General features: G+C 36.3%; 1 protein-coding gene across 1 annotated transcript; it reads left to right on the top strand.

The window, feature by feature from the left end:
- The first annotated feature begins 617 nt into the window (after positions 1 to 617).
- Positions 618 to 17731, top strand: KIAA0408 (KIAA0408 ortholog). Its single transcript, XM_045499511.1, has 5 exons — positions 618 to 753; positions 5705 to 6067; positions 6157 to 6236; positions 8208 to 9528; positions 12538 to 17731. The coding sequence occupies exons 1-5, from the start codon at positions 619 to 621 to the stop codon at positions 12709 to 12711; spliced, it is 2073 nt and encodes a 690-aa protein (XP_045355467.1). The 5' UTR covers position 618; the 3' UTR covers positions 12712 to 17731.
- Positions 17732 to 25952: the final 8221 nt, after the last annotated feature.

Genomic DNA, 25952 nt, shown 5'->3' with positions numbered 1-25952 from the left:
ACTCAGGTTTCTTATTAATACAATAATCCCATTTGGCATGGGCTTTAACTCTGAATATAAAATTGAAACTGTAGTCCAACAGTTTCAGGACTTTAATTCATAGAAACATGTATTCTGGTTGCAACAGAAAAGGAGTAATTCTGTTGCAGTAGAATTTACCACGGTTGTGTAGATATATGGCCATACAGTTGAATTTCATACTACCACTCATAGTCACAGAAAAAATTCCATCTTTAGATTAGATAGTTAAAAAGAATGCTTACATATCACGTATGTATTTAATTTTGCTGTCTGATTTCAGAAAGGGGGAAAAAAAGCCTTTGGACAATACTTACTTTTTGACTGTGCTAGTCCTTCTTAAGCAGATTGTTAATCATCTCCTCTCTTCTTTTAAGGGCAGTGTTCCTATGGTTTGTTTATGTCATGGCTCTTAATAAAATGATAATGTGTTTTCAAAAAGCAAATGGATTTGGAACTCTTTCTTGTTATGTTTATATTAGGCTTTATTTTAAAGGCAAGTGGGACTGCTTCAAATAAAACAATTCCAAGCTTCCAAGAAACAGTTAAGAAGGCAGAGACAAGCAGAAATACCCCTTCACTAACACTCACACGGTTGCCATGGACCTGCATAAGCAGTGGGAGAACACAGAGACTAACTGGCACAAGGAAAAGATGGAGTTACTGGACCAGTTTGACAATGAAAGGAAAGAATGGGAGAGTCAATGGAAAATCATGCAGAAGAAGATAGAAGAGGTACAAGTTGATTTGTTTTGAATATATTGAAGCTTAAAGCTCAGAATGAAAATTCTGTTTCAAATTTGTGTTGTATTGGAAACTATTTCTTTTTTCCTTATTCCGCCTAAGAGATGCATGTCTCAGTGATATTTGCTAGATCAAAAATAGCAGAACCTTATCCAGTGGTATCCAAAGGACTATGCTTTTTTATAGCCCTGCATGAAAATTAAGGACTTAAAATGTCAATCTAAAGTGTATCAATTTATTATTTTCTGACTGAAGTGCCTTGGTATCAAAAGTGAAGTATGTATTTTGCATGAGTTTTCAAACACAGGGTCCAGGAGGAAAATCTAAGAAAGGCATAATTGGTGGAACATATATTACAAATTGGGCATTAAAATACAGATCTTTCTTGAGATGATTTATGGATGATATCTACTAAAGGAAATTACATATTAGATAAGTCAGTATAGTCAAAAGGAGTGCCATATATCAAACAGAAAATGGCAGCGGGAGTGATATTTAATCTGGCAAAATGTGCCAGATTTATTGGCACGTTTGTGAGGAAAGGGTTATGAAAAACGACGTGCCGTGACTCTGATACAAACAGCCATTTTATCCCCATTAACCATCCCTCGGCTTGTTGGCCCTGGAATATTTCCTCTAAGTGTTTACATTGATGTATTTTTAAGCTTGTTTCAACTGAAAATTATTTATACTTACCTTGCTTTCTTCTAGTGACATCCATGGTATTATATGGTTTGTGCACAATGCCTAAGTGATTATTTTTAACAGACACTTTGACCTTTATTCACAAGCAATCAAAGCTGGTGCTTTATGTGTTTATAGCACAAATATTTTTCTCATTAACAGCCATGTAATTGGTTGTGAATAAAATATAAATTGGCACACTACAAGGAAAAATTAAAAGGGGTAGCTATTAAACTGTTTCTCTAACATAGAACTGAGAAGGCAGGTATGTAGTACATGATTATATTAAAAGGAGACTCCACTGCTCATACCTCTATAGTTTAGAAAATGTGTTTTGCTTACTCTCTTAACTCGTTTACCCAAAGACTGAAATTGCATCAACAAGGAGATGTCTGAGTCAAATAAGAATCCAAAATTCCAAACAGAAACCTGAAGTCATGGGTCATTAGTTCCCAAAGGCTTGGAAAGTCAGTTAGTGACACTCAGATAAGTCTAGCATCAAAGCAAAAAAATTTAAAGGAGTCAGGATTAGTCTAGCCTATTGTTTAAGCCATGTAGCTAAAATAATCTGCTGTCTGGTTAAATATTTTAAGGTCAAATAATTATTCTGAAAACTCTGTAAATTCTATCTATGGTAAATATTACCCTTTTGATTAGCAGGCATTAAACATATTTTAAAAATAGGATGATGGTTTGTAGAAATACTATTCCTTTCTGCATCAAGGAGATAGAAGGCTGTAATATTTTTTTCTTCATCTTGGATAGTAACTGTAAGCTATTTATGTCTTGCAGCGTGAAATATATAGCTCCATTACTGAGAATATGTTTGGATAATGTGCTTACCCCAGAATACTGATAGACAATGCTTTCTAATACCTGAATACTAACATTGTGCTCCCCTTATCATTCTAATATATATTTTTCTACTTCCAACTTTGTAGCCTGTGAGAATGTACTTTTAATACAACCATCTTGGAGTACCTGGGTGGCTCTGTCGGTTGGGCAGTCAGCTCTTGAGCTCGGCTCAGGTCTTGATCTCAGGGTCATGAGTTTGAGCCCCATTGGACTCTGCGCTAGGAGTGCAGCCTACTCAAAAATATATATACTCATCTTACAGGCTACAAATGGGGGTAAAATAATTTTGATGAAGACAGGAGGAAAGTATTCTCACATGTCACAGAGAATCAAGACATTTTTTAAAACTAAAATTAAACAACACTTGAAAAAATTATATAACATGCCACAAGCATAACAGACTGTATTTGTTTACCATATATCACTAGGTTCTGTGTATTAATTCAGACACAAGTTATTAAGCCAAGTACTAGAGAATTTTAGATTCCCTAATGTGCCCATGTAACCATAGTGATTCCAAGTGATATCTTCTAGTGAGAGGACCCAGTGTTGTGTATTAAGATGCTAATGATTCTTTGCTCAGCCACTATCCACAATCATTGCATTTGCTATTGCAGAACCAACATGTACATACTTGGATCATTTGAAACCTGGACTAATCCAAGTAGAAGCCCTAGACAGAGTTCTTAAATACCTGGGAATTTTTTTTTAATCATGTTGCAATTTTTCCTATTTGTTGCCTTGTTTCAAATAGTCAGATAACCATTGACAATTTTTGGGGTATGAAATAACACAGATTTCCTTATACAAAATAAATTTGTTTTTCATCAATAGCATGATATTATTTGCTTCTCCATACCTCACTTAAATCTCAAGAGAATTTAAGGTGGGATATAAAATGTTATATAAGGTAAAGTATTTCAAAATAAAAAAAAGAGATGAAGACAGGAGGATTTTATGTGAAATGCATGCAGCTAGCCTTTCTGGTAACTAACAGAAAAATTGTCAGAAACATATTTCCCAATATTCAGAACAAGCAAACCTATTTCCCAGAAATAGCACTTTTGTTCCTGATTTTGAAACTAAAGCAATTTTGTTTTTCACCCATAGCTCCTCAAAAAAAAAGAACAATGTCACCAATGTCACGATAAGCATCCTTAGATTCAACAACTAAGGATTCCTAACTTTTGTGGGTTGCTTCTTATGATATTTCTCAAGATCAGCCCAAATCATAATGCTCACAATAGCTCAGAACAAGTAAGTTTAGGAGGGCTAAAACAATTGAATCATGGCTGTAATTTGATGTTATCCTGAGTTTATCCAATGATAGATATGTAAGTATCCGTGGAAATAAATATATTGTATGTCCTTCAGACACCAATTATGTTTAGTGCTTCCTTCATCTGAGATTTGGGTAAATATTGAGCAGCAATAAATCTTTTGTTATCCTCCTTGACTAAAAGATGTCTGTAGATATAGGTTGTGGCTGTAAAATGTAGTCATTTGCTTCAATAGTTATCCGACAGAAGCCTTTGAAATTTGCCAAGCTTTCCCACAACTCAAGCCTGAGGAGAAAGCCACTTCTTCTATTTAGGGGTAAGCTGAGTGCATGCCTGCAGATTAAACGAAACTTTCATCAAGAAATAATTTGGGATGGGGGCACCTGGGTGACTCAGTTGGTTGAGTGTCCAACTTTGGCTCAGGTCATGATCTCACGGTTCGTGAGTCCAAGCCCCACGTCAGGCACCCTGCTGTCAACATAGAGCCCACTTCGGATTCTGTGACCCCTCTCTCTCTCTCAAAAATAAAGAAACATTAAAAAAAAAAAGAAAGAAAGAAAAAAAAAGAACAAATTTGGGATCCACTCTAACATAGACTGAAAGATAATAAAGCCTTAGAATTCTAATATCACATAGCACAGGGTCACATTTGTTTTAATCAAGGTAAGAAATCTTTTTTGAATGTGTATAGGCCTGCCATTAAAAAAATCTTAGTAATACCTAGTGTTATGCCCAGAATTTGTGATCCCCAAAGACCACCGGGGAGCCGAGTCCGATGCAAAAGCAAAGAGCCTTTATTCGAGCTAGCTCGAGCTCAGTCCCCTACCTGCAACGACGCAATGGTGAGATACCAGAGAGAGCGAGTTTCAAAAGGACAAAGGTTTTATTGGGGCCTAGGGGCAGTTGGTGAGGTAATGGCTGTGGCTTCAGCCGATTGGCTGGGGAAGGGTCAGAGTCCTGTTAGGCAGGTGAGCGGGAGGTTACTCAAGGGGAGGAGGCGTGGTCAAGGTGAAGGACACAGAAGAGGATGGAGTCGGCCGGCGTAGGCCCACCCTTTCACCTAGTAAATACCTCAGTAACACCAACATAACTTCCAAAGGAAACATCTTTTGATTTCGCAATATCTACTTAGGCAATGAAATGAACTGACATACTATATGATATTGTCAACTATTTAGACACTGGAATGTTGGCATACAAGTGCAATCATGCATTTTTTTTAAGCATTAATATCAGTTAAACTCTTGCTTTTCTCCAAAAGCAGTTAGAGAGCATGACTTGTATGCTCTCTCTCTCCAAAATAAATAAACATTAAAAAGAAAAAAGAAAAAAGAAATACTACTCCTGAGATCATGATTACACTATGTGTTAACTTACTTGGATTTAAATAAAATTTAAAAATTTTAAAAAAAGGAAAAAAAGGGAAATAATGTGGGATCCACTCTAACATAGATTAATAGATGATCAAAGCCTTAGAATTGTAATATCACATAGAACAGGGTCACATTTGTTTTAATCAGGATGAGAAATCCTTTTTGAATGTGTATAGGGTTGCTATTAAAAAAAATCTCAGTAATTCCTAGTAATACTTCAGTAGCATCAACACAACTTGCAAAGGAAACTTCTTTTGATTTCATGATATCCACATGATATTGTCAACTATTTGGCATACAAGTGGAATCATATATTTTTAAAACATCACTTTAATATCAGTTAAACTCTTGCTTTTCTCTGAAAGCAGTTAGAGAGCATGACCAGTAATTGATTCAGGACATTTCAAGTTGGTAACAGTGCTTCTATATCATCATGATGTACCTCTATATACATTTATATAGATACAAGTTGTTTGTTTTTAATTTTTGAAGAGTTGATTTCTACACAAAGATACAAAAATTACCATCCATACCTTGACCTACTAAAATTAGTCTTTATGGTTCATCGAAGTTGTTCTGGCTAATCACATTTGAGAAGCACTACTCAGAGGCATGAACATTAATACCCCAGAGCAGTATATCATGAAATGGCAAAGAGAACTCAGAATGGTGTGCTTAGTATCAAAAAAAAAAAAAAAATGACAAAGTAAACTAGGGGGAGAAAAAGTTTTATCTTTGTTTTCCTTACAGCTTTGCCATGAAGTAAAGCTTCGGAGGAAAATCAACATGAATGAACGTGCTAAGATCCTTGATCACGATCGTGAAAAAGCGATTCAAGATAAAGTGGTGGAATCTTCTCCAAATTACCCCAATTCAGGACAATGCGAATTTACAGGGATGAATCATGGGGATGATCTGGAAAAAGAAAATAAAACAGAGCAGAGCTTACTCCGTGAAGGAAATCAAATGTGTAAGGAACAAAAAACAACAAAAAAGTCAAAAGTAGGGATTATGGATCCTTTGGCCACAGATAACCAAAAACAATGTGGGGCATGCCCTGGCCTGAGGCCTTCCAGGGTAGAGGACAGGAGCTGTTCTGGCGCCCTCAACACAGTAAGTAGGACTGTGATTAGCCTAGAACTGTTTCTGAAGAAATATTTACATTTCAAAGTGCTAACATGCTATTGCTTATGTGTATAAAGGCTCTGGAAGAACTTGCAAAAGTTAGTGAAGAATTATACAGCTTTCAAGAGGAAATCCGAAAGCAGTCTAACCACAGAAGGTATGCTGGTACATCTATGATTATTTCATATCAGAAAATCAAGAAAAATATTGTTTTCAGTTAAGGAATCCCAACTGCCTTTTCCTTACACTTTGTTAAGTGAGAATTAACAATGAGTTATTAAAGTCTGTTATTTTAGATAGGAAATAAAAACCTTAATTGAATATATCTCTGTTTTTGATTTTTAAACCAAATCTTCTCATTCTTTGTAATTTGACTGTTAAGAATATTGTACTCTTTTGGTATTTGGTTAAGATATACTATACATAATACATTAACAACTATATTCTAATGTAGTTCTTTTTCATTTTGAGTGTTTGGCCAGTGGAAGAGCCTATAGCTGGGCTAATCCAGTTAAATGCACCTGTAAAACATGTCAGACTTAACAATGTGGAATTTTAATTATATAATGATGTTCTACTGCAGTCTTTTGTACCTAAGAGTCGTTTATTTCTCTACATTTATTTGGTATATAATGGAAGCATACATAATTCTCAACACAACATATTGTAAATATGTGTACACACACATATAATGATATTTTAAAAAGCCGTTTCAATTTAGAAGCACCTATATAATTGTAAGTTTTCACCAAATTGAAAAATAAATTGGTATGCTGTACAAGGTAAGTAAAGATAGACTGTTCTAGGATCAATATCTATCTCATAGTGAGGGAATGTGCTTTTCTTAAAAAGCAACAGCAATGTATGCCCATATTTTTCTTTAGCTGTTAAGAAGCTCAGAAAGAGAAGCGCCTGGGTGGCTCAGTCAGTTAAGCGTCCGACTTCAGCTCAGGTCACGATCTTGCGGTCCGTGAGTTCGAGCCCCGCATCGGGCTCTGGGCTGATGGCTCAGAGCCTGGAGCCTGCTTCCGATTCTGTGTCTCCCTCTCTCTCTGCCCCTCCCCCATTCATGCTCTCTCTCTGTCTCAAAAATAAATAAAACTTTAAAAAATAAAAAAAAAGCTCAGAAAGAATTTTTGTATTGACCTCAATAGATTTTCTCATATAACCATGTTTTATACATAATTTTGCCCTCTACCTGCCCATTTCACTTTTGCCTACCATTCTCTACTAATGAGTATTTATCTATACTTTATTGTAATCTGTTTCATAATACTTTACAAGTTGAAGAAATATAAATACTATCTATATTTATCAGTATGATCAATTAACTTTAATTGATATTGTTGAATTTATATTGTTGCTATATTTAGGTTTTTTGTTTTGATTAAACTTAGAAAAGACTCACCTGTCAATTTTCTTTTACAAACCACACCCGGTATACAAGTTCTCCTTGCTACTCCATAAACTTTAGAAAAAAGTTCAAAATCCTTAGTATGTAATTCAAGTACATTACAATGTAACTTAATGTTTCTTTCATCCTCCACCCTCTGCTTTATGATCCGTCCATACCAAAGTGCTCCCTATACCTTGAAGAGCCACCCTATTTTTATTGTGGCTCACTTTGCCCACATGATGCCCAAATACATCTTCCATTTGGTAATACTTATGTTTCACTGAACTTTTATTCGGATTTCTGTCACACTTAGCTTAGAATGTCATTTCAAAGTCAAGAGAAGGAACTTGAGCTCACGTGACATAATGAATAGGAATTGGGCAGGTAGAGCAGAGGTAAGGAAATGGCTGGAAGGAACCCATAGAAATGGAAATCCCAGTAGCAGACACTCAGGAGACTACACAGTATAGTCTAAGTGTAAGAGACAATTTGAGAATATAATGGAAAGATAGTTTGGGTCAGAGCATGTAGGCTGTGAGGGCAGTACTGAGAGGTGGACTTGATCCTACAGTAAAAGGACTTGGGGGTTTTGACTAGAGAATTTATATGAAAATGCTGTTTGGGAAGTTGTGAGTCCTTATAGCAGAAATTCATTGCTTATGCCATGGTTTCTTTTGAGATCTTGTCCTAAATAAAGTTATCACTAATATATCTTGTTTTATAATTGTTTAGAATGAAGTCAGATTCTTTTCTTCAGGAAATGCCCAATGTAATTCATATGCGTCACAGAGACCACATGATCAACGATGGCCAGGGCATTCTTCCGATTGATTTAGAAAAAGAAAAGCAGAAAAATAGAAAGAATCTGAGCTGTTCCAATGCGCTCCAAAGCAATTCTATGAAAAAATATGAATTTGATACAATTGATCTGCAAAGAAATGAAATTCCACCACTTCCTCCTCCAAGAAGCACATCTCGAAATTTTCCCAGCTCATTTTCTGAACAAGCTCATGAAAGTTTGAAGGACAGTTTAGACCACAACAGCCACGTGGCCCAAGAGGGTCAAGGTGAAAGGAACTACAGTCCTGATTTCCTTTTGAGGCTGTGTCTAAATGAAGGGAAGACTTTGAAAGATGGTATCATGTTCCCTTTGTTGGCACCCAAAACCAAAATAGATAACCAGCATCCATGTGATGAAAGTGTTGGACTTGGCATGTGGTCATATGACACAGGGATCAGTGCAAAAAATAGTCCCTCTACATTGTGGTATCAGAAAATCTGCTCTACTCCCAATAAGCCAAAATGTGAAAAGATGATTCCAGATCATTCTGCTAAATCTCATCCTGATCTTCATATAAGTAGTGACTGTAGCTCTTCAGTGACAGAGAGCAGTGGGTCACTTAGAAGTTTCAGTTGTGACTTTAAGAGGACAACTAGGAATGAAAAGCTGGCAGCAAAGACTGATGAATTTAACAGAATTGTATTTAGAACAGATAGAAATTGTCAGGCAATACAGCAAAATCAAAGCTACTCAGAATCATCTGAAGATCCTAAGCCCTGTGATACCTTAATTACTCATACAGGTAACATATCAGAAAATGATGATGTGTCTGATATTCTGAAAACCAGTGTCCACGTGCCTGTGCCTGTGCCCAGAGAAAATGTGCCTGACAATCCCACCAAAAAATCCACAACAGGCCTCGTCAGACAAATGCAGGAACACATGAGTCCTAGCAGTTATCGGAGTATGCTCCAAGAGCACGACTGGAGACCAAGTAATTTGTCTGGCCGGCCAAGATCAGCTGATCCTAAGTCAAATTATGGTGTTGTGGAAAAGCTGCTGAAAACCTATGAGAAGTCAACAGGGCCTGCATTGCAAAATTCTAAATGCTTCCAGGATAATTGGACCAGATGTAATTCTGATGTCAGTGGTGGGTCCACATTAAGTCAGCATTTACAAATACTTCAATTAGAACAAGAGCTTCAGCAAAACACAGCTATGTATGGAGCACAGCAAGTTAAACGAGGAGTAGATTGGAAAAAGATAACAGAGGTGAGAAAGCAATTAACACATGTTGGTAGAACTGTGTCCATATTTAGCAGTGGCTCAGAGTTCAGTCAATTGCCCATTTCTATAAATAAAATGTAGGCACATATTTTGGCATCTTCTTAACTTTTCAACCCTTTATTTCTGAATAAGCATAAACCTTAGGACTGTAACTTAACATGGACTTCTTAAAATACAGTTTTTAAGACTGGGAATAGTACATGACAACTCTTTTAAAATTCTGAAATGGGACAACATAAGTAAAATAAATGGGCTTAAGAACCTCAAGAAGATGAAATGTTTGTTTTAAGTTTCTTTCTTGAAAAAACATTCCAAAAATGCATGGATTGGTTTATAGAATTTTATTCTTCTAAAGTTTTTATATTTTTAAGAAAAGAGTATTGGAAATATTTTTAAAATAACTTTTCACTTCTTGGCCATGATTACTGCAGTCATTCCCAGCATTTGATTCATTTTCCTTCTCATGGGATTAGTCACATGAATGTGACTATGGGTATAACACATCATAAAATAGTGCCTCATAGAGTTCTCTTATTTGTGGAGCAGAAAGGGAGTACATGGAAATAAAATTATGTTATAGCTTAAAATTTTTTAAGGCCATTCTTATTTGTGTAAATCCTTAGCATGAAAACTGCTCCCCCAAAATAAGTATTTAAAAAACTGTTATTCTTTCTTTGTTCCAATTTGTTCGCAAAAGAATATATTCTTTGTTAGTTATGGGAGAAAAAGAGGTTGAAGAGATTGGTGTTTACAAAAAAGAGCTCTCCAACAGTCCCTTTTTATGCATAATTTACAAAAAGTTACATGGTGACATATTGTTATCATTTGCTAATGCTTCAAAAAATCCTAGTTTTGCAAAGTGCAGTGTGTGTGCAGCATAGTTTTAAGCTATGCAGGTTGCCTTCTTCTGGTGTAAAAAAATTATTTTTATATGGCTTTCAGACCCCATAAAAATATCAGTTTGGGGGTGCCTGAGTGGTTCAGTCCGTTAAGCATCTGACCCTTGATCTCACCTCAGATCTTGATCTCAGGGTGGTGAGCTCAAGCCCTCCCTTCATGCTGGGCGTGAAGCCCACTTAAGAAATAAAATTAAAATAAATAAAAACATCAGTTTTTATCTATTTTATCAGAAACCTTGCCTGTTTGTACAAGGTACAAATAATTACCCTGCTTTTGTATTTCTCTGTGTTTCAGTTGAGCCCATAAATACCTGGAAAGCCCTATAGCTTCAGACGGCAAAAGAAAATGTGTTGTAAAATAACCAGCCAAATATTGATCCGCTACATTTTTGCACTGGCCGAGAATTTGGGAGGGGTCCTATAGTGTAGATTCTTAAGAGTAGTTCTTCATCCCCTCCCTCACCCTGCTGCTGGTGGAAATTTTAAAAAAATAAGATTCCAAAGAGAGAAAAAGAAAATGCAGATTATTGTCATAAGAATAGAGACCATCCTCACTACCCATCTCAGCTGAAAGAGCACAGGCTTTGTTAAGAAGGTCAGTAATAATACTCTGGTATAATATGTGTCATGGAAGCTTTAAAAAAAAATTTTTTTTAATGATTGTTCATTTCAGAGAGTGCAAGTGGGGGAAGAGCAGAGAGAGAGAGGGACAGAGGATCCCAAGCAGGCTCTGCACTGACAGCAGCAAGCCCAGTGCAGGGCTAAAACTCACAAACTGAGAGATCATGATCTGAACTGATGTCAGCTGGACACTTTGAGCCATCCAGGCGCCCCTTTTGAATTTTTTAAATATTTTTTTATAGTTTTTAATGTTCATTTATTTTTGAGAGAGAGAAAGACAGAGTGTGAGTGGGAGAGGGTCAGAGAGAGGGGGAGACACAGAATCCAAAGCAGGATCCAGGCTCTGAGCTGTCAGCCCAGAGTCCCAAGTGGGGCTCAAAACCAGGACCCTTGAGATCATGACCTCAGCCAATGTCAGACGCTTAACCAACTGAGGCACCCAGGCACTTGAATTTTTTTAATTGCAAGGGTCTAAGAATGTTTTTCTTCCATTAAAATTGAGAGAAAACAAGGAAGAAATGAAAGAAAAGAAAGGGAAAGGAAGGAAATGGTTTAAGTCTTCAGATAATGACCAATATAGTGATTCTTTATTAGCATTTATAATAAAACTATATTTTAAAATATGTTCATGATAATTTTGAAACTTGAGAAATAGTGACAACAGCTCTTGGAAAAAAAGATAGCATCAGATAAATCATTTGGTGATCTGTGTGCAATTTTGCTTATGATTTCTGAAAGTTCCAAAAACTTGACATAAATGAGCACAGTTTCTTCTGTAAATTATTATCTTTTTGTTTTTAATAACACTAAAATATCCTAATATCCTTCTAAGAAACATTTAGAGCTCCATCATCAAGTTTATCTAACATAAACTTTTGAATCCTGAACTCGTTTTAAAAAATTGTTGTATTAAAACAGTTGTATTAAACAGTATTAAACTTTTGAATCCTGAACTCATCGTTTTAAAAAATTGTTGTTTTAAAACAGTTGTATTATGGGGCGCCTGGGTGGCGCAGTCGGTTAAGCATCCGACTTCAGCCAGGTCACGATCTCGCGGTCCGTGAGTTCGAGCCCCGCGTCGGGCTCTGGGCTGATGGCTCAGAGCCTGGAGCCTGTTTCCGATTCTGTGTCTCCCTCTCTCTCTGCCCCTCCCCCGTTCATGCTCTGTCTCTCTCTGTCCCCCCAAAAATAAATAAACGTTGAAAAAAAAATATTTATAAAACAGTTGTATTAAAATTTGGCAATGTGAAAAGATCTACAAGATTATCAAATGTCATATTCCATATTAAAAATGAGCTGCTTTGATTAAAACATTTAAGGCCACAAATATTAGACAGTTACCCTCTTTAGTTATTGATGCTTTTACTTGCTTATAAATATGCTAATACATTAACCCTGTAGTTGGGATCCATAACATATTAAGCCCATTTTTTGTGCTTGTATAGTAAGATAAATGTCTTCCTTTGTCTCCTAGGAATCCATGGCAGTGAAATCTTCACCTGGAAAAGGATTTTCCCGACCTGCTAGACCAGCAAATCGCCGTCGCCCATCCAGATGGGCCTCGAGATCTCCATCGGCGCCCCCCGCCTTGCAGAGAACTACTCCCAGCTATACCATTTCTCTGCAATCTGCAGCATCGATGGTCTGAGTCTCTGGCCTGGATTGCTAGATGACAAAAGTCCTAATTGCCAAACAGAGCATTCTGAGTGTTTACAGCCAATCCGGTCTCTTCTCTGTCTTTCAAGATCACTGGGACAGACAGTTTAAATCTTAACTTCCCATCAGTCTTCAGTGTTTTTAATCTATGGAATAATTATCTTCCTGTATTTTGATTTCTTAGATCAGAATTTTTTAATGCCATCTTCATTAATTTGCCAATATGATTTAAGTCAAAACAATGTATTATATTGTATATTCTATCTTTCTTGCAAGTGGCAGAAAGCAAGGTTATGTGCATGGCCATGTGTTTGTAGGTGCATGTGTTGAAACAGGAAGTATCCTAGTATGTACTTAGATAAGAAAAACTTCTGTGCTAGTGTTGACTTTGAAATTATAATATGTATACCTATATATTCTTTGTGTTTATTTAAAATTTTTGAAAATATACAGTACTATTTCTATTTTGTATACCTTTTAATAGGTATCCACTTAAGGCATTTGAGGTACATATATTAACTAACCACTTTCTTGGTCCCAACTACATTGAAAAATAAGAATTATGCACATTAATAACACTTGGTAGATTTCTATATACAACTCATAGTTTCTTAACCAATGTAAGGATGGACTAATGCCATTGATCTCCTTGTTTATTCTTTTAATAAATAAAATTGTCACAGGTTTAATAGATCAGACTTCCAAAGCAAACATAAAATGTTCACAAAATCTTTTGTATATCATTTGGTAGTCTATTATGGCTTTAACCGTGTACTTGATCCCCAGAGCCATATCATGAGACTGCCTTAGAAACAACAGAACTTAAAAATGAACTTATTTTGTCAACTTCAGTAACAAATAATCCTTAAATAGGATATGAAAATAAATTCAGTTATGTTGAATTCTACTTTTTTGTTAAATTGTAGTAAGTTGTTAGTTAAGCTCCTTCATTTGAAGTCATATTTAGAGGTAAGTCATTTCCTTTTTTTTTTTTTTTTCTAATTTTCTCTAAAATTAGTAGTAAAAAGCTAATTCATCTTTTTATTAACAGGGAAGATTAGAAATGATATTTCATTGAGAGCCGAATTATAATATATTTCTTATAGTGTGCTACATTAAAAAAAAAAAGCCTTAAAGTAAACTTTGGCATCCATGAGTAGGATAAGGAACAGAAATGTGTATTTTGGCCACAGTTTACACACAGTGAACATGTAAGATCTATGTTGAGAACCGAAAGAAGTATGAATGCTGAGGTGTTTGGAATTCTACATGGACGATCTTAGAAGCACCTTTGCTCTCTCTGGTCTCTCTATAAAACCAACTTCGTTAGTAGATACTTCTATGTAAGCTTTTCTTTTACTACCAGAAAGGTTAAGAAATTCCTGTGACATAAGCACCCATGACCTTCTTCTTATGATATATTCTAACAATTAAGAGTAATTCATTTCATTATACATCATGACTTGAGGTAAAGTAAATAATTTCCAAATCCCAGACTGCCTTAAAATGCTCAAGACTGTTGCTTGATGATGGACAGATTTGTACTTTCCAATAAGGAGAGTTTATAGGAGTTGAGCTGAATTAAACTTCTAGAATGTGAGGATGGAGCAGATGGTAAGTAAGGGCTATAGATCCATTCTTTTTTGGAATAGTTTGAGAAGAACAGGTATAAACTTTTCTTTAGATTTTGGTAAAATTTGCCTGTGAAACCATCTGGCCCTGGACTTTTGTTTGTTGAGAGTTATTGGTTACTAATTCAATTTCTTTGTTGGTAATTGGTCTGTTGAAATTTTCCATTTCTTCCCTGTTTCAGGTTTGGTAGGTTATATGTTTCTAGGAATTTATTCCTTTCTTCTAGGTTGTCCAATTTGTTGGAATATAGTTTCTCATAATATTCTCTTATAATTGTTTATATTTCTGTGGTTGGTGTTTAGATACACTCATTTAATTCTTGTTTCTTTCAGGAATATCCTTTTCCATAGGAAACCTATCAGAGACAAATAACCTAGATGCCAACTGATGTCATTTATGTTTTATGCTTTTCATCTAGAAGTGGGGAAACACTAGGACAATGGTAGTTTTGGGCATACAATAATAGACCCGCTAGGAAGGTGCTGCTATGCCACAGTGGAAAGACTGCCCGAGAACTGGGCAACATCCCTGCTCCCCTCCATCACTGTATCCCAGGTAGTCTGATGTGGATCTGTAGTTCCTATCTTTAACTACAAGTCAGAATATTGAGGATTTCTTTAAAAAAAAAAATTAGATTCCTGACCTCATTTCATATTTACTAGAGCAGAATTTCCAAGGGTGCAGGGTGAGAATCTGGAGTCTTTAATAAAACAATAACAACAACAACAGCAACAAGAAAGCAAAATATCTAATGATTAGAGAGATTTGGAAACAGTGACATTGATGCCCCAATAGATGGGTACTGTTGGGTAGTCACATTGCTTCCCTGGGACTTGCTTTTGTTACCTATAAAAGAAAAGGATTATATTATCAGGCATACAATTTTAAACCACCTTTTCTATTACCATTTGAATGAAACAGTGGGACATATTTTAACACCTTCCTATGTTGACTAAAATCATAGCATGGTAGAGTTTAAAACAAAAAACTTAGTATATAGTCCAACTCCTTGATTGTAACGATAAACTAAAACAAAAGTTATTGAAATATTCTGTTTTCTCTTTTAAAATATTTTATAATTTTTTATGAAAAACCTATCAGGTAAATGGCAATTATCCTTGAAAAATATTTTTTTATGTATTGTGATTTTTAACTGGTAGTTTTTCTACTTTGGATGAGCATGTTCTTCCCAACAACATACCCTTCATTATGCTGTCATTGCTGGATTTAAGACATTTGTCAACATTTCAGAAATATTTGCTTAGAAACACTTGTGTTAATAGAAGTTTTCCTGAGCAGACTATTGGGGAGAAAACTTACATTATTTCAACTGAGGAGTCTGCTCTCAGAAAGGAATAAGAACAAGGCAGAAAAAGTGCTTGAGTTTTTGTGCATGTGTGTGTGCGCACACAATCCTTGCACGAGTTCTCTATATTGCCTTATCACCAAAGCCAAATATAAATATGTACATTATGTTTGCATAATTCACTTTATCAAAAATTAACCTTAACTTTCATTTGTTTTTACGTAGACAATGAAGATGACCAGATATTATCATGCATGATTTACCTCTACATAGAGGATTTAGCCAGACTCCATGTCATTCTGAGAAAATATCTGGACCTAAAAAAAGAATCTATTTCCTTACAAAGATTTTTAAAATTATTTCCAGGCATAGGCACATTTACTGACAAACAACTACTTGACATTAAAATCTCCTTCAGTGATTGGAAGTTATCAAATAAAATAGATATGGAAACACCTGCTGTGGCATGTGCCTACATTGAGAACATTTTGATTTTCCTCCTTTTCTATAGCGATCTCCAGTAAAGCCGAAAGTTTTATGAAGTCTAAAATCACACTTCAGCCTAGCTTCTCTTAAAATATCTCTACATAATAAAATCTAAAAGCCACGTCTGTATGAATTCCTGCACCTGGCCACACAAAACCCCATATGATTTCTTATACCGGACAGCCACTCTGCCCATTTAACCACTTATTGAATTTTTGTTTGAAAAATATTACTCCTTTGAAACTTCCCTTTACACATGGAATTAGTTTAATTATTTTTAGATAGATTCAGATTTCTATTATAGTACTATTTTGCTTCCAATTCTGCATGTTTCTTCTTCAGTAGCAAGTATCATTATTAGAATTTACAACTATGACATGCTTAATATAGCACATAATATGGTCTTTCAAAAAAATTTGCTTCATAAAGTAAAAAAATTAAAACAAAAAAAAAGTTGGGGGGCAGCTTTCATGCAAGTGTCTACTCAACATTTTTCATGCAAGTGTCTACTCAACTGTAGGAATTTTTCTTCTCATAGAAAATAATTTTTGTTCCAGTGAGGGAAAAAAAAAAATTTAAAATCTGATACATATTGCAATGATCTTATTAATCCAAAATGTACAATTTGGCAAATTCTGAAAAAAATAGTATGCTTATATGAAGCTGTGATGTAATCTAGAAATGAAGGAAGAGTCGAGAATGGGAAGGACCATAAAAGTCATGCAGAACAATCTCGTGGAGATGGGAGAAACTTGAAACTCAGAGAGGTCTGTGTGCTTGCCAAGGGTATAAGGATGGGCAGCAACCTGGCCTCCAACACCAGTGTCCTGCCTTCCTTGTACACCTATGTGCATCTATGACTTGGTGGTTCACAAAGCACATTTATATTCCTTGACTTGTTTACTTACAACAAACTTCAGGCTGGCCTCTGTGATTTCTCATTACAGTTGGAGAAATTAAGTAATGAAGATAATAGAATAAATATTTCCCAAGATAATACTGAGAAATATATAGGTGGTTGCCCAGACTCCTAATGCAAGCTCTTTCCCAAAAAAAGAGGAAGAGCAGTTCTTTTCCACTTATGTTTTATGCATGAAACAAGTTGTTTATTTTGCTTTCATTGAGAGTTTCTCTTAATTTTGCCTTTCAATTTTCTTAATCAAGGTTCATCATTCATGATTTATATGGTTTCAATGGTTTCAAGAGTTAGTATTAAAGAAGTCATGAAGAAGGCTTACTTTATCAAAATATTTTTTTTCATTTTTTTATGCCTATCCTCTAATATTGTATACATTTTGTATGTGGGCCAAAATGTTGAAGGTAAACTAATAAGTAGCCAAAGCAATCCTCATCTATAGTACCAAGTGAATCCTGATCTCCTCAACCTTCAAAAGAATCATAGAAAAATTTTCATACTATAGGACTTACATGTATTCCAAAATAAATGAGAACTTTCCCTTGAAGCTTGCAGTTATTTCCAATTTATAATCTTACTCTGAAATAAATTGTATCTGCCAATTTCATTTTGAGGCTTTATCCTCTAATTACTTATGTAATTTTATAAAAATCATTAAACAAATTCAGTCCAGCTATTTGGGATCTGTAGATTTTTTTCCTATATAATGCCGTTCAGCCTCAAAATAATGCCAAATTATCTAACCTGAATTATATACATTTTTTAATCTTTGCACAAAATTTTGTGTTAAAGTTAACCCAGTAAAAAATTCTCTGAATTGATACCTGGAGTGAAATATTCAATATGCAACGAAGGCCAGAGAACCATTTATAATATTTTTTAAAAGAAGTCACATGTTGGAGTAAAAGTGGGCAATATAGTCTCTACCTGCTAAAATTCAAGAGGTAAATTGTTGGGAATAAAGATTCTTCCTAGGAGATCCCAGGCAAGGAGAGAGGAGCTGAGACTAAGCATGTCACCTTGTTAAAAAGGAAGCTGGTCATGGTGCAGCCCAGGGAGCAAAAACTATATGAATTCATAAGTTACTCAACTCAGCAAAAGCAAGCACTAGACTTTCCCAGACAAATCGAGGGTCTGGGGAAAGCTCAACATCAAAGATTCCAATGCTTAATCCATGCTTAGGATTCAGGCAAGTGGTCATCTACAAGGAGATTCTTCATAAAGCAGCTAAGACCCAAAACTGATGCTTGGGCCAAGGTAGGAATGAATTGACCCTGAAAGGAAACTGTCAAAGGCAGGACTCTAGATCAAAGAGCGTTGTCCTAGGGACCAACATGTAAGAAATTGAAGAGATGCTGCTAGAGGTAGGGAGGGGTATTTCCATTGGAAATAGGAATGGACAGGTCTTCATCAGTACACCACATCTTTACTGAAGTTGGGAGTCAAGGAGACTTGGATAGCAAGTTAAGGACCCAGTAATTGCTAGCAGACAACTAGCAGTGTAATCGCTGCAGAACTGAAATAAATGGAGTTTCAGTGCATCTTGAGCTCTCATCCAGAATATTTTTAGGAACTAGAATTGATAGGAGGGCATCAGAAGACCTCACTATGAGGGATTTAAAAAGACAGGTAAAGATGATTACGTGTGGACTGATACTCTCCACCTTTGCTTTATTGTTGTGACTGTATCAGCAAAATCTAAAAATTTTATCCAGACAATCTGATAAAATAAGCCACTTAAACCTTCATATAATAGACCATAAGAGCAAAATAGGTATCCCAGAAATTGGAAGCGGTATTTTTCTCCAATAGTAATATAGAACAGGCACGTAATCAGAGTAAGACCTTTTTTTAAACTTAGAAAATCACTAAAAATTGTCTGTATACATGATAGGGGTAAGCATAGGGAACACCCAAATTGCATCTGAGAATAGAATATTGTCTCAAAGAAAAAGAAATACAATGCAATTAAAACTAAAGATAAAACTTAACTACTCCAGGGGCGCCTGGGTGGATAAGTTGATTGAAAGTCTGACATCAGCTCAGGTCATGATCTCACAGTTCGTGGGTTTGAGCCCATTGTCAGGCTCTGTGCTAACAGCTCAGAGCCTGGAGCCTGCCTTGGATTCTGTGTGTGTGTGTGTCTCTCTCTGCCCCTCCCCTACTTGTGTGCTGTGTGTGTGTGTGTGTGTGTGTGTGTGTGTGTGTCAAAAATAAATAAACATTAAAAAAAAATTACCTACTCTAAGCTCTGTCTGAATGGAAAAGACATGGGCTTCATGGAGACAAAGAAAAGGTAGCCCTAGAGAAGAATATTTAGTATTGTTCCACTGCCCTCCAGTGGAAAAGGCCCGGGTCTGAAAAGATGAAATTCCAGGCCATGGCCGATTCTATTCTGGTCATGGGAGCAGTAGGTTCCTCCAGAATGATCTGTGCCACACAGATATCCTTCAAGGCCCCCCAATACCCGAAACTCACTTTTCCCACTCACACTCAAGGAGTGTCAGAGTCTCAAATTAACTATCTAGGTATTCAAGGAAGTAAAAGAGCATCTAGACCAGTGTTTCTTGAATGTTTCAGAAAATGCTATAATAGCAGAGAAAGGAAATGGGTACCCAAAGGTCTGGGATGGTTTCTACAATTCTTGAAATGAGCGCGGGGGGGGGGGTGGGTGGGAGTGGTTATAACCTGAGCATTATTCATCTCTTATTTTTTTATTTTTATTTTTTAGTTACTTGACTTTCTAATAACTTTATTTTTATTTACTTAGTTTTTTCCATTCTCATCAATTTTACTTATTTATTTATTTTTAGCCTCCAACCCTTTTGCTTCTCTTTTCTTTTTTTAATATACTGTATTGTCAAGTTAGCTAACATACAGTGTATACAGTGTGTTCTTGGCTTTGGGAGTAGATTCCCATGATTCATCGCTTACATACAACACCCAGTGCTCAACCCAACAAGTGCCCTCCTCAAAGCCCATCACCCATTTTCCCCTCTCCCCCACGCTTCCAATCAACCCTCAGTTTGTTGTATGTACTTAAGAGTCTCTTATGCTTTGCCTCCCTCTCTGTTTGAAACTACTTTTTCCCCTTCCCTACCCCCATGGTCTTCTGTTAAGTTTCTTAAATTCCACATATGAGTGAAAACATACATCAGTCTTTCTCTGGCTGACTTATTTCACTTAGTATAATACCCTCCAGTTCCAATCATGTTGTTGAAAATGGCAAGATTTCATTCCTTCTCATTGCCAAGTAGTATTCCACTGTATATATAAACCACATCTTCTTTATCCATTCATCAGTTGATGGACATTTAGGCTCTTTCCATAATTTGACTACTGTTGATAGCACTGCTATAAACATTGGGGTACATGTGCCCTGTGAGTCAGCACTCCTGTATCCTTTGGATAAATTCCTAGTAGTGATATTGCTGGGTCATAGGGTAATTCTATTTTTAATTTTTTGAGGAACTTCCACACTATTTTCCAGAGTGGCTGCACCAGTTTGCATTCCCACCAACAGTGCAAGTGGGTTGTCATTTCTCCACATCCTCGCCAGCATCTGTTGTTTCCTGACTTGTTAATTTTAGCCACTCCAACCAGTATGAGGTGGTCTCTCATTGTGGTTTTGATTTGTGTTTCCCTGATGATGAGTGATGTTGAGTATCTTTTCATGTGTCTGTTGGCCATCTGGATGTCTTCTTTGGAAAAGTGTCTATTCATGTCTTCTGCCCATTTCTTCACTGCATTATTTGTTTCTGTTTCTTGGGTGTTTGAGTTTGATAAGCTCTTTATATAGTTTGGATACTAACCCTTTATCCAATATGTCATTTGCAAATATCTTCTCCCATTCTGTCAGTTGCCTTTTAGTTTTGTTGATTGTTTCTATTACAATTCAGAAGCTTTTTATCTTGATGAGGTCCCAATAGTACACTTTTATTTCTTTTATTTTATTTCTCTTGCCTTTGGGGACATGTTGAGTAAGAAGTTGCTGCAGCTGAGGTCAAAGAGGTTGTTGCTTGTTTTCTCCTCTAGGGTATTGATGGTTTTCTGTCTCACATTTAGGTCCTTCATCCATTTTGAGTTTATTTTTGTGTATGGTGTAAGAAAGTGGTCCAATTTCATTCTTCTGCATGTTGCTGTCCAGTTCTCTTAACACCATTTGCTAAAGTGACTGTCTTTTTTCCATTGGATACTCTTTCCTGCTTTGTCAAAGATTAGTTGCCCATACATTTGTGGGCCCAATTCTGGGTTCTCTATTTTATTCTATTGGTCTGTGTGTCTGATTTTGTGTCAATACCATGCTGTCTTGATGATTACAGTTTTGTAGTAGAGGCTAAAGTCCGGGATTATGATGTCTCCTGCTTTGGTTCTCTTTTTCAACATTACTTTGGCTATTTGGTGTCTTTTGTGGTTTCATACAAATTTTAGGATTGTTTGTTCTAGCTCTGAGAAGAATGCCGGTGCAGTTTTTATTGGGATTGCATTGAATGTGTAGATTTCTTTGGTTAGTATTGACATTTTAACAATATTTATTCTTCCAATCCATGAGCATGGAATATTTTTCAATTTCTTTGTGCCTTCTTCAATTCCTTTCATAAGTTTTCTATAGTTTTCAGCATACAGATCTTTTACATTTTTGGTTAGGTTGATTCCTAGTTATTTTATCATTCTTGGTGCAATTGTAAATAGGATCAATTTCTTGGTTTCTCTCTCTGTTGCTTCATTATTGGTGTATAGAAATGCACCTGGTTTCTGTACATTGATTTTATATCCTGTGACTTTGCTGAATTCATGTATCAGTTCTAGCAGACTTTTGGTGGAGTCTTTTGGATTTTACATGCAGAGTATTATGTCATCTGCAAATGTGACAGTTTGACTTCTTCTTTACTAATTTGGATGGCTTTTATTTCATTTTGTTGTCTGACTGCTGAGGCTAGGACTTCCAACACTATGTTAAACAACAGTGGTGAAAGTGGACACTCCTGTCGTGTTCCTGATCTTGGGGGGAAAGCTTTCAGTTTTTCCCCACTGAGGATGATATTAGCTGTGGGATTTACATATTTGGCTTTTATGATGTTATGTTCCTTCTATCCCGACTTTCTCGGGGGGTTTTATTAAGAAAGGATGCTGTATTTTGTCGAATGCTTTTTCTCCATCTACTGACAAGATCATATGGTTCTTATCCTTTCTTCTATTAATGTGATGTACTACATTGATTGATTTGCAAATATTAAACCAACCCTGCAGCCCAGGAATGAATCCCACTTGATCATAGTGAATAATTATTTTAATATACTGTTGAATTTGATTTGCTAGTACCTTGTTGAGAAATTTGCATCCATGTTCATCAGAGATATTGGCCTGTAATTATCCTTTTTTTGTGGGGTCTCTTCTGGTTTGGGAATCAAGGTAATGCTGGCTTCATAGAATGAGTCTGGAAACTTTCCTTCCATTTCTATTTTTTGGAACAGCTTGAGAAGGATAGGTGTTAACTCTGCTTTAAATGTCTGGTAGAATTCTCCTGGTAAGCAATTTGGCCCAGGACTCTTATTTGTTGGGAGATTTTTGATAACTGATTCAATTTCTTCACTGGTTATGGCTGTATCCAAATTTTCTGTTTCTTCCCATTTGAGCTTTGGTAGTGTATGGGTGTCTAAATTTGTCCATTTCCTCCAGGCTGTCCAGTTTGTTGGCATATAATTTCTCATAGTACTCTCTGATAATTGTTTGTAGTTCTGTGGTGTTGGTTGTAATCTGTTCGCTTTCATTTGTGATTTTATCTGTTTGGGTCTTCTCTTTTCTTTTTGAGAAGTCTGGCCAGGGGTTTATCAACTTTGTTTATTCTTCAAAAAACCAGCTCTTAGATTCATTGATCTGTTCTACTGGGTTTTTTGGGACTCTGTATTGTTTATTTCTGCTCTGATGTTTATTATTTCTCTTCTTCTCCTGGCTTTGGGGTTTCTTTGCTATTCTGCTTCTAGTTCCTTTAGGTGTTCTGCTTCTAGTTCCTTTAGGTTTTGTATTTGGGTTTTTTTCTTGTTTCTTGAGATAGGCCTGGATTGCAATGTATTTTCCTCTCAGGACTGCCTTTGCTGCATCCCAAAAGGTTTGGACTGTCTTGTTTTCATTTTCATTTGCTTCCATAGATTTTTAAATTTCTCCTTTAATTGCCTGATGACCCCATTCATTCTTTAGTAGAATGTTCTTTAACCTCCATGCTTTTGGAGGCTTTCTTGTGGTTGATTTCAGGTTTCACAGCATTGTGATCTGAAAACAAGCATGGTATAATCTCAATTCTTTTATATTTATTGAGGGCTGTTATGTGACCCAGTATGTGATCTATCTTGGAGATTGTTCCATGTGCACTCAAGTAGAATGTGTATTCTGCTGCTTTTGGATGAAAAGTTCTGAATATATGTGTCAAGTCCATCTGGTCCAGTGTATCATTCAGGGCCATTGTTTCTTAATTGATTTTCTGCTTAGATGATCTGTCCATTGTTGTAAGTGGAGTATTAAAGTCACCTGCAATTACCATATTCTTATCAATAAGATTGCTTATGTTTGTGATTAATTGATTTATATATTTGGGTGCTTTCAAGTTGGAGGTATAAACATTTATAATTGTTAGCTCTTCTTGATGGATAGACCCTGTAATTATGATATAATGCCCTTTTTCATCTCTTATTACAGCTGTTAGTTTAAAATCTAGTTTGTCTGATATAAGTATGACTACTCCAGCTTCCTTTTGACTTCCAGTAGCATGATAGATGGTTCTCCATCCCCTCACTTTCAATCTGAAGGTGTCCTCAGGTCTAAAATGAGTCTCTTGTAGACAACATATAGATGGATCTTGGTTTTTTATCCATTCTGATATCCTGTGTCTTTTGATTGGGGCATTTAGTCCATTTACATTCAGAGTTATGATTGAAAGATATGGATTTAGTATCATTGTGTTATCTGTAAGTTTCATGCTTGTGGTGATGTCTCTGGTCCTTTGTAGTCTTTGCAGTGGAACACTCACAAAACTCACAAAGTGCTCCTTAGAATCTCTTGCAGGGCTCGTTTCACGGTCATGAACTCCTTCAGTTTTTGTTTGTCTGGGAAAGCTTTTATCTCTGCTTATATTCTGAATGGCAGCCTTGTTGGATAAAGGATTCCTATTCAGCACATTGAATATTTCCTGTCACTCCCTTCTGAACTGCCAAATTTCAGTGGACAGGTCTGTTATTACCCTTATGTGTCTACCCTTGTAGGTTAAGATCCGTTTGTCCCTAGCTGCTTTCAGAACTCTCTCTTTATCTTTATATTTTGCCAGTTTCCGTGCAGTATGCCATGGTGAAGACCTATTCTTGTTGAATCTGAAGGTCGTTCTCTGTACCTCCTGAATTTGGATGTCTACTTCCTTTCCCAGATTAGGGAAGTTCTCAGTTATCATTTGTTTAAATAAACCTCTGTCCCTTTCTCTCTCTTCTTCCTCTTCTGGAACTCCTATGATTTGGATATTATTACATTTCATTGAATCACTTACTTCTCTAATTCTCCGCTCGTCGTCTAGCATTTTCTTATCTCTCTTTTTCCTGGCTTCATCTTTTTCCATAATTTTATCTTCTATTTCACTTATTCTCCCCTCTGCTTCCTCCATTCTTGCTGCCACTGCACCTATTTTATTTTGCATCTCACTTACAACATTTCTTAATTTGTCATGATTATTTCTTAGTTCCTTGATCTCTGCAGCAATAGATTGGTTCTCTGCTGTCTTCTATGTTTTTTTCAAGCCCAGTGATTTATCTTATGACCATTATTCTAAATTCTTGATCAGGTATGTTGTTTATATCTGTTTTGAGCAATTCTCTGTCATTTCTCCCTGGAATTACTTTTGAGGAGAATTTTTCTGTTTCATCATTTTGGGTAGTTCTCTGTCCTTTACGTATTTTAATAGCTTGTTATGTGTCTTGCACCTGTGAGTGCTACTATATTAAAAAGAAAGGGGTTATAGTCTGTCCAGGCCTGTCCCTTCAGGAGGTATTTTTGGAGTGTGTTGTGTGTTTTCTGTTGTTTTGACTCTGGTTTCTTTAATTTCCCTACTCATAGTGGTGGTTTGGATCTTCTACCAAGTGTGCTTTAATTTGTTCATTGAAGTAACCCTGGAAAAAATTTAAAAAGAGGATGGTGGTGGAAGAAGCCTTATCCCATACAAAAAGAGAAATGACAGGGGTGGGAAAAAGAAAAGAAAAAAAAAAATCGTTCAGGCAGAGAATCAGATAAACTATACAGCTTAGTCCAGAGAGAGAGAGAGGAAAATAAAGAAGGAGCTACAGAAGAGATGTAATAAGAATAGATATAAAATGTCTGCTTAAACAAACCAACAACCAGAATAGAGAAGGGAAGAAATAAGAGAAAGAAGAGGAAGAAAAATGAAAAAATATATATATGTCTACATAAAATAGGAATTGACCAAGAATCAAATCAGAAAATGCAAAACAACTGGACAGATATTTGATGGTGCCTTGGAACTGTGGCTGCGGTGGTTTGGAGGAGGTGCTGTCTGGTTCAGTCAGTGTCAGTCTCATTCTGGTAGAGATGCAGTTTCTGGACTTGGAGAGGTGGGGTTTGGTGTAGGTGAGTCCATCTCCACTGTGGGCCCGCTATCCTGTTCCCTGAGGCCCCACCTTGTTGCCAATGGGAAGAAACATGGTGACACCACAGTCTCTCCTCCCTGGACTGGGTGTCCCAGACCACTCTGTTCAGGCCATCCTCACAGTGCAATGCAAGCACAAGCAGGCTGGTTCTGTTCTGCTCCACTATCTCCTGTGCCTCCCAGGTGCTTGGCTGGAATTCAAGCCCTGATGTCTTAAAGGATCCTGCTCTGTTCCCCCTGGTTCTGGCATAG

Source organism: Leopardus geoffroyi, chromosome B2 (genome assembly GCF_018350155.1).
Source record: "Leopardus geoffroyi isolate Oge1 chromosome B2, O.geoffroyi_Oge1_pat1.0, whole genome shotgun sequence".
Lineage (NCBI taxonomy): Eukaryota > Metazoa > Chordata > Mammalia > Carnivora > Felidae > Leopardus > Leopardus geoffroyi.
The sequence above is the reverse complement of the archived record's forward strand: the minus strand, read 5'-3'. Positions and strand labels throughout refer to the sequence as shown.

Bases quoted from the DNA above. Each gene is read 5' to 3' on its own strand.
- KIAA0408 (XM_045499511.1), top strand. From the start codon at position 619: ATGGACCTGCATAAGCAGTGGGAGAACACAGAGACTAACTGGCACAAG. The intron at 6,068-6,156 runs GTAAGTAGGACT...ATGTGTATAAAG, and splicing joins GTTCTGGCGCCCTCAACACA to GCTCTGGAAGAACTTGCAAA. The intron at 6,237-8,207 runs GTATGCTGGTAC...ATAATTGTTTAG, and splicing joins AAGCAGTCTAACCACAGAAG to AATGAAGTCAGATTCTTTTC.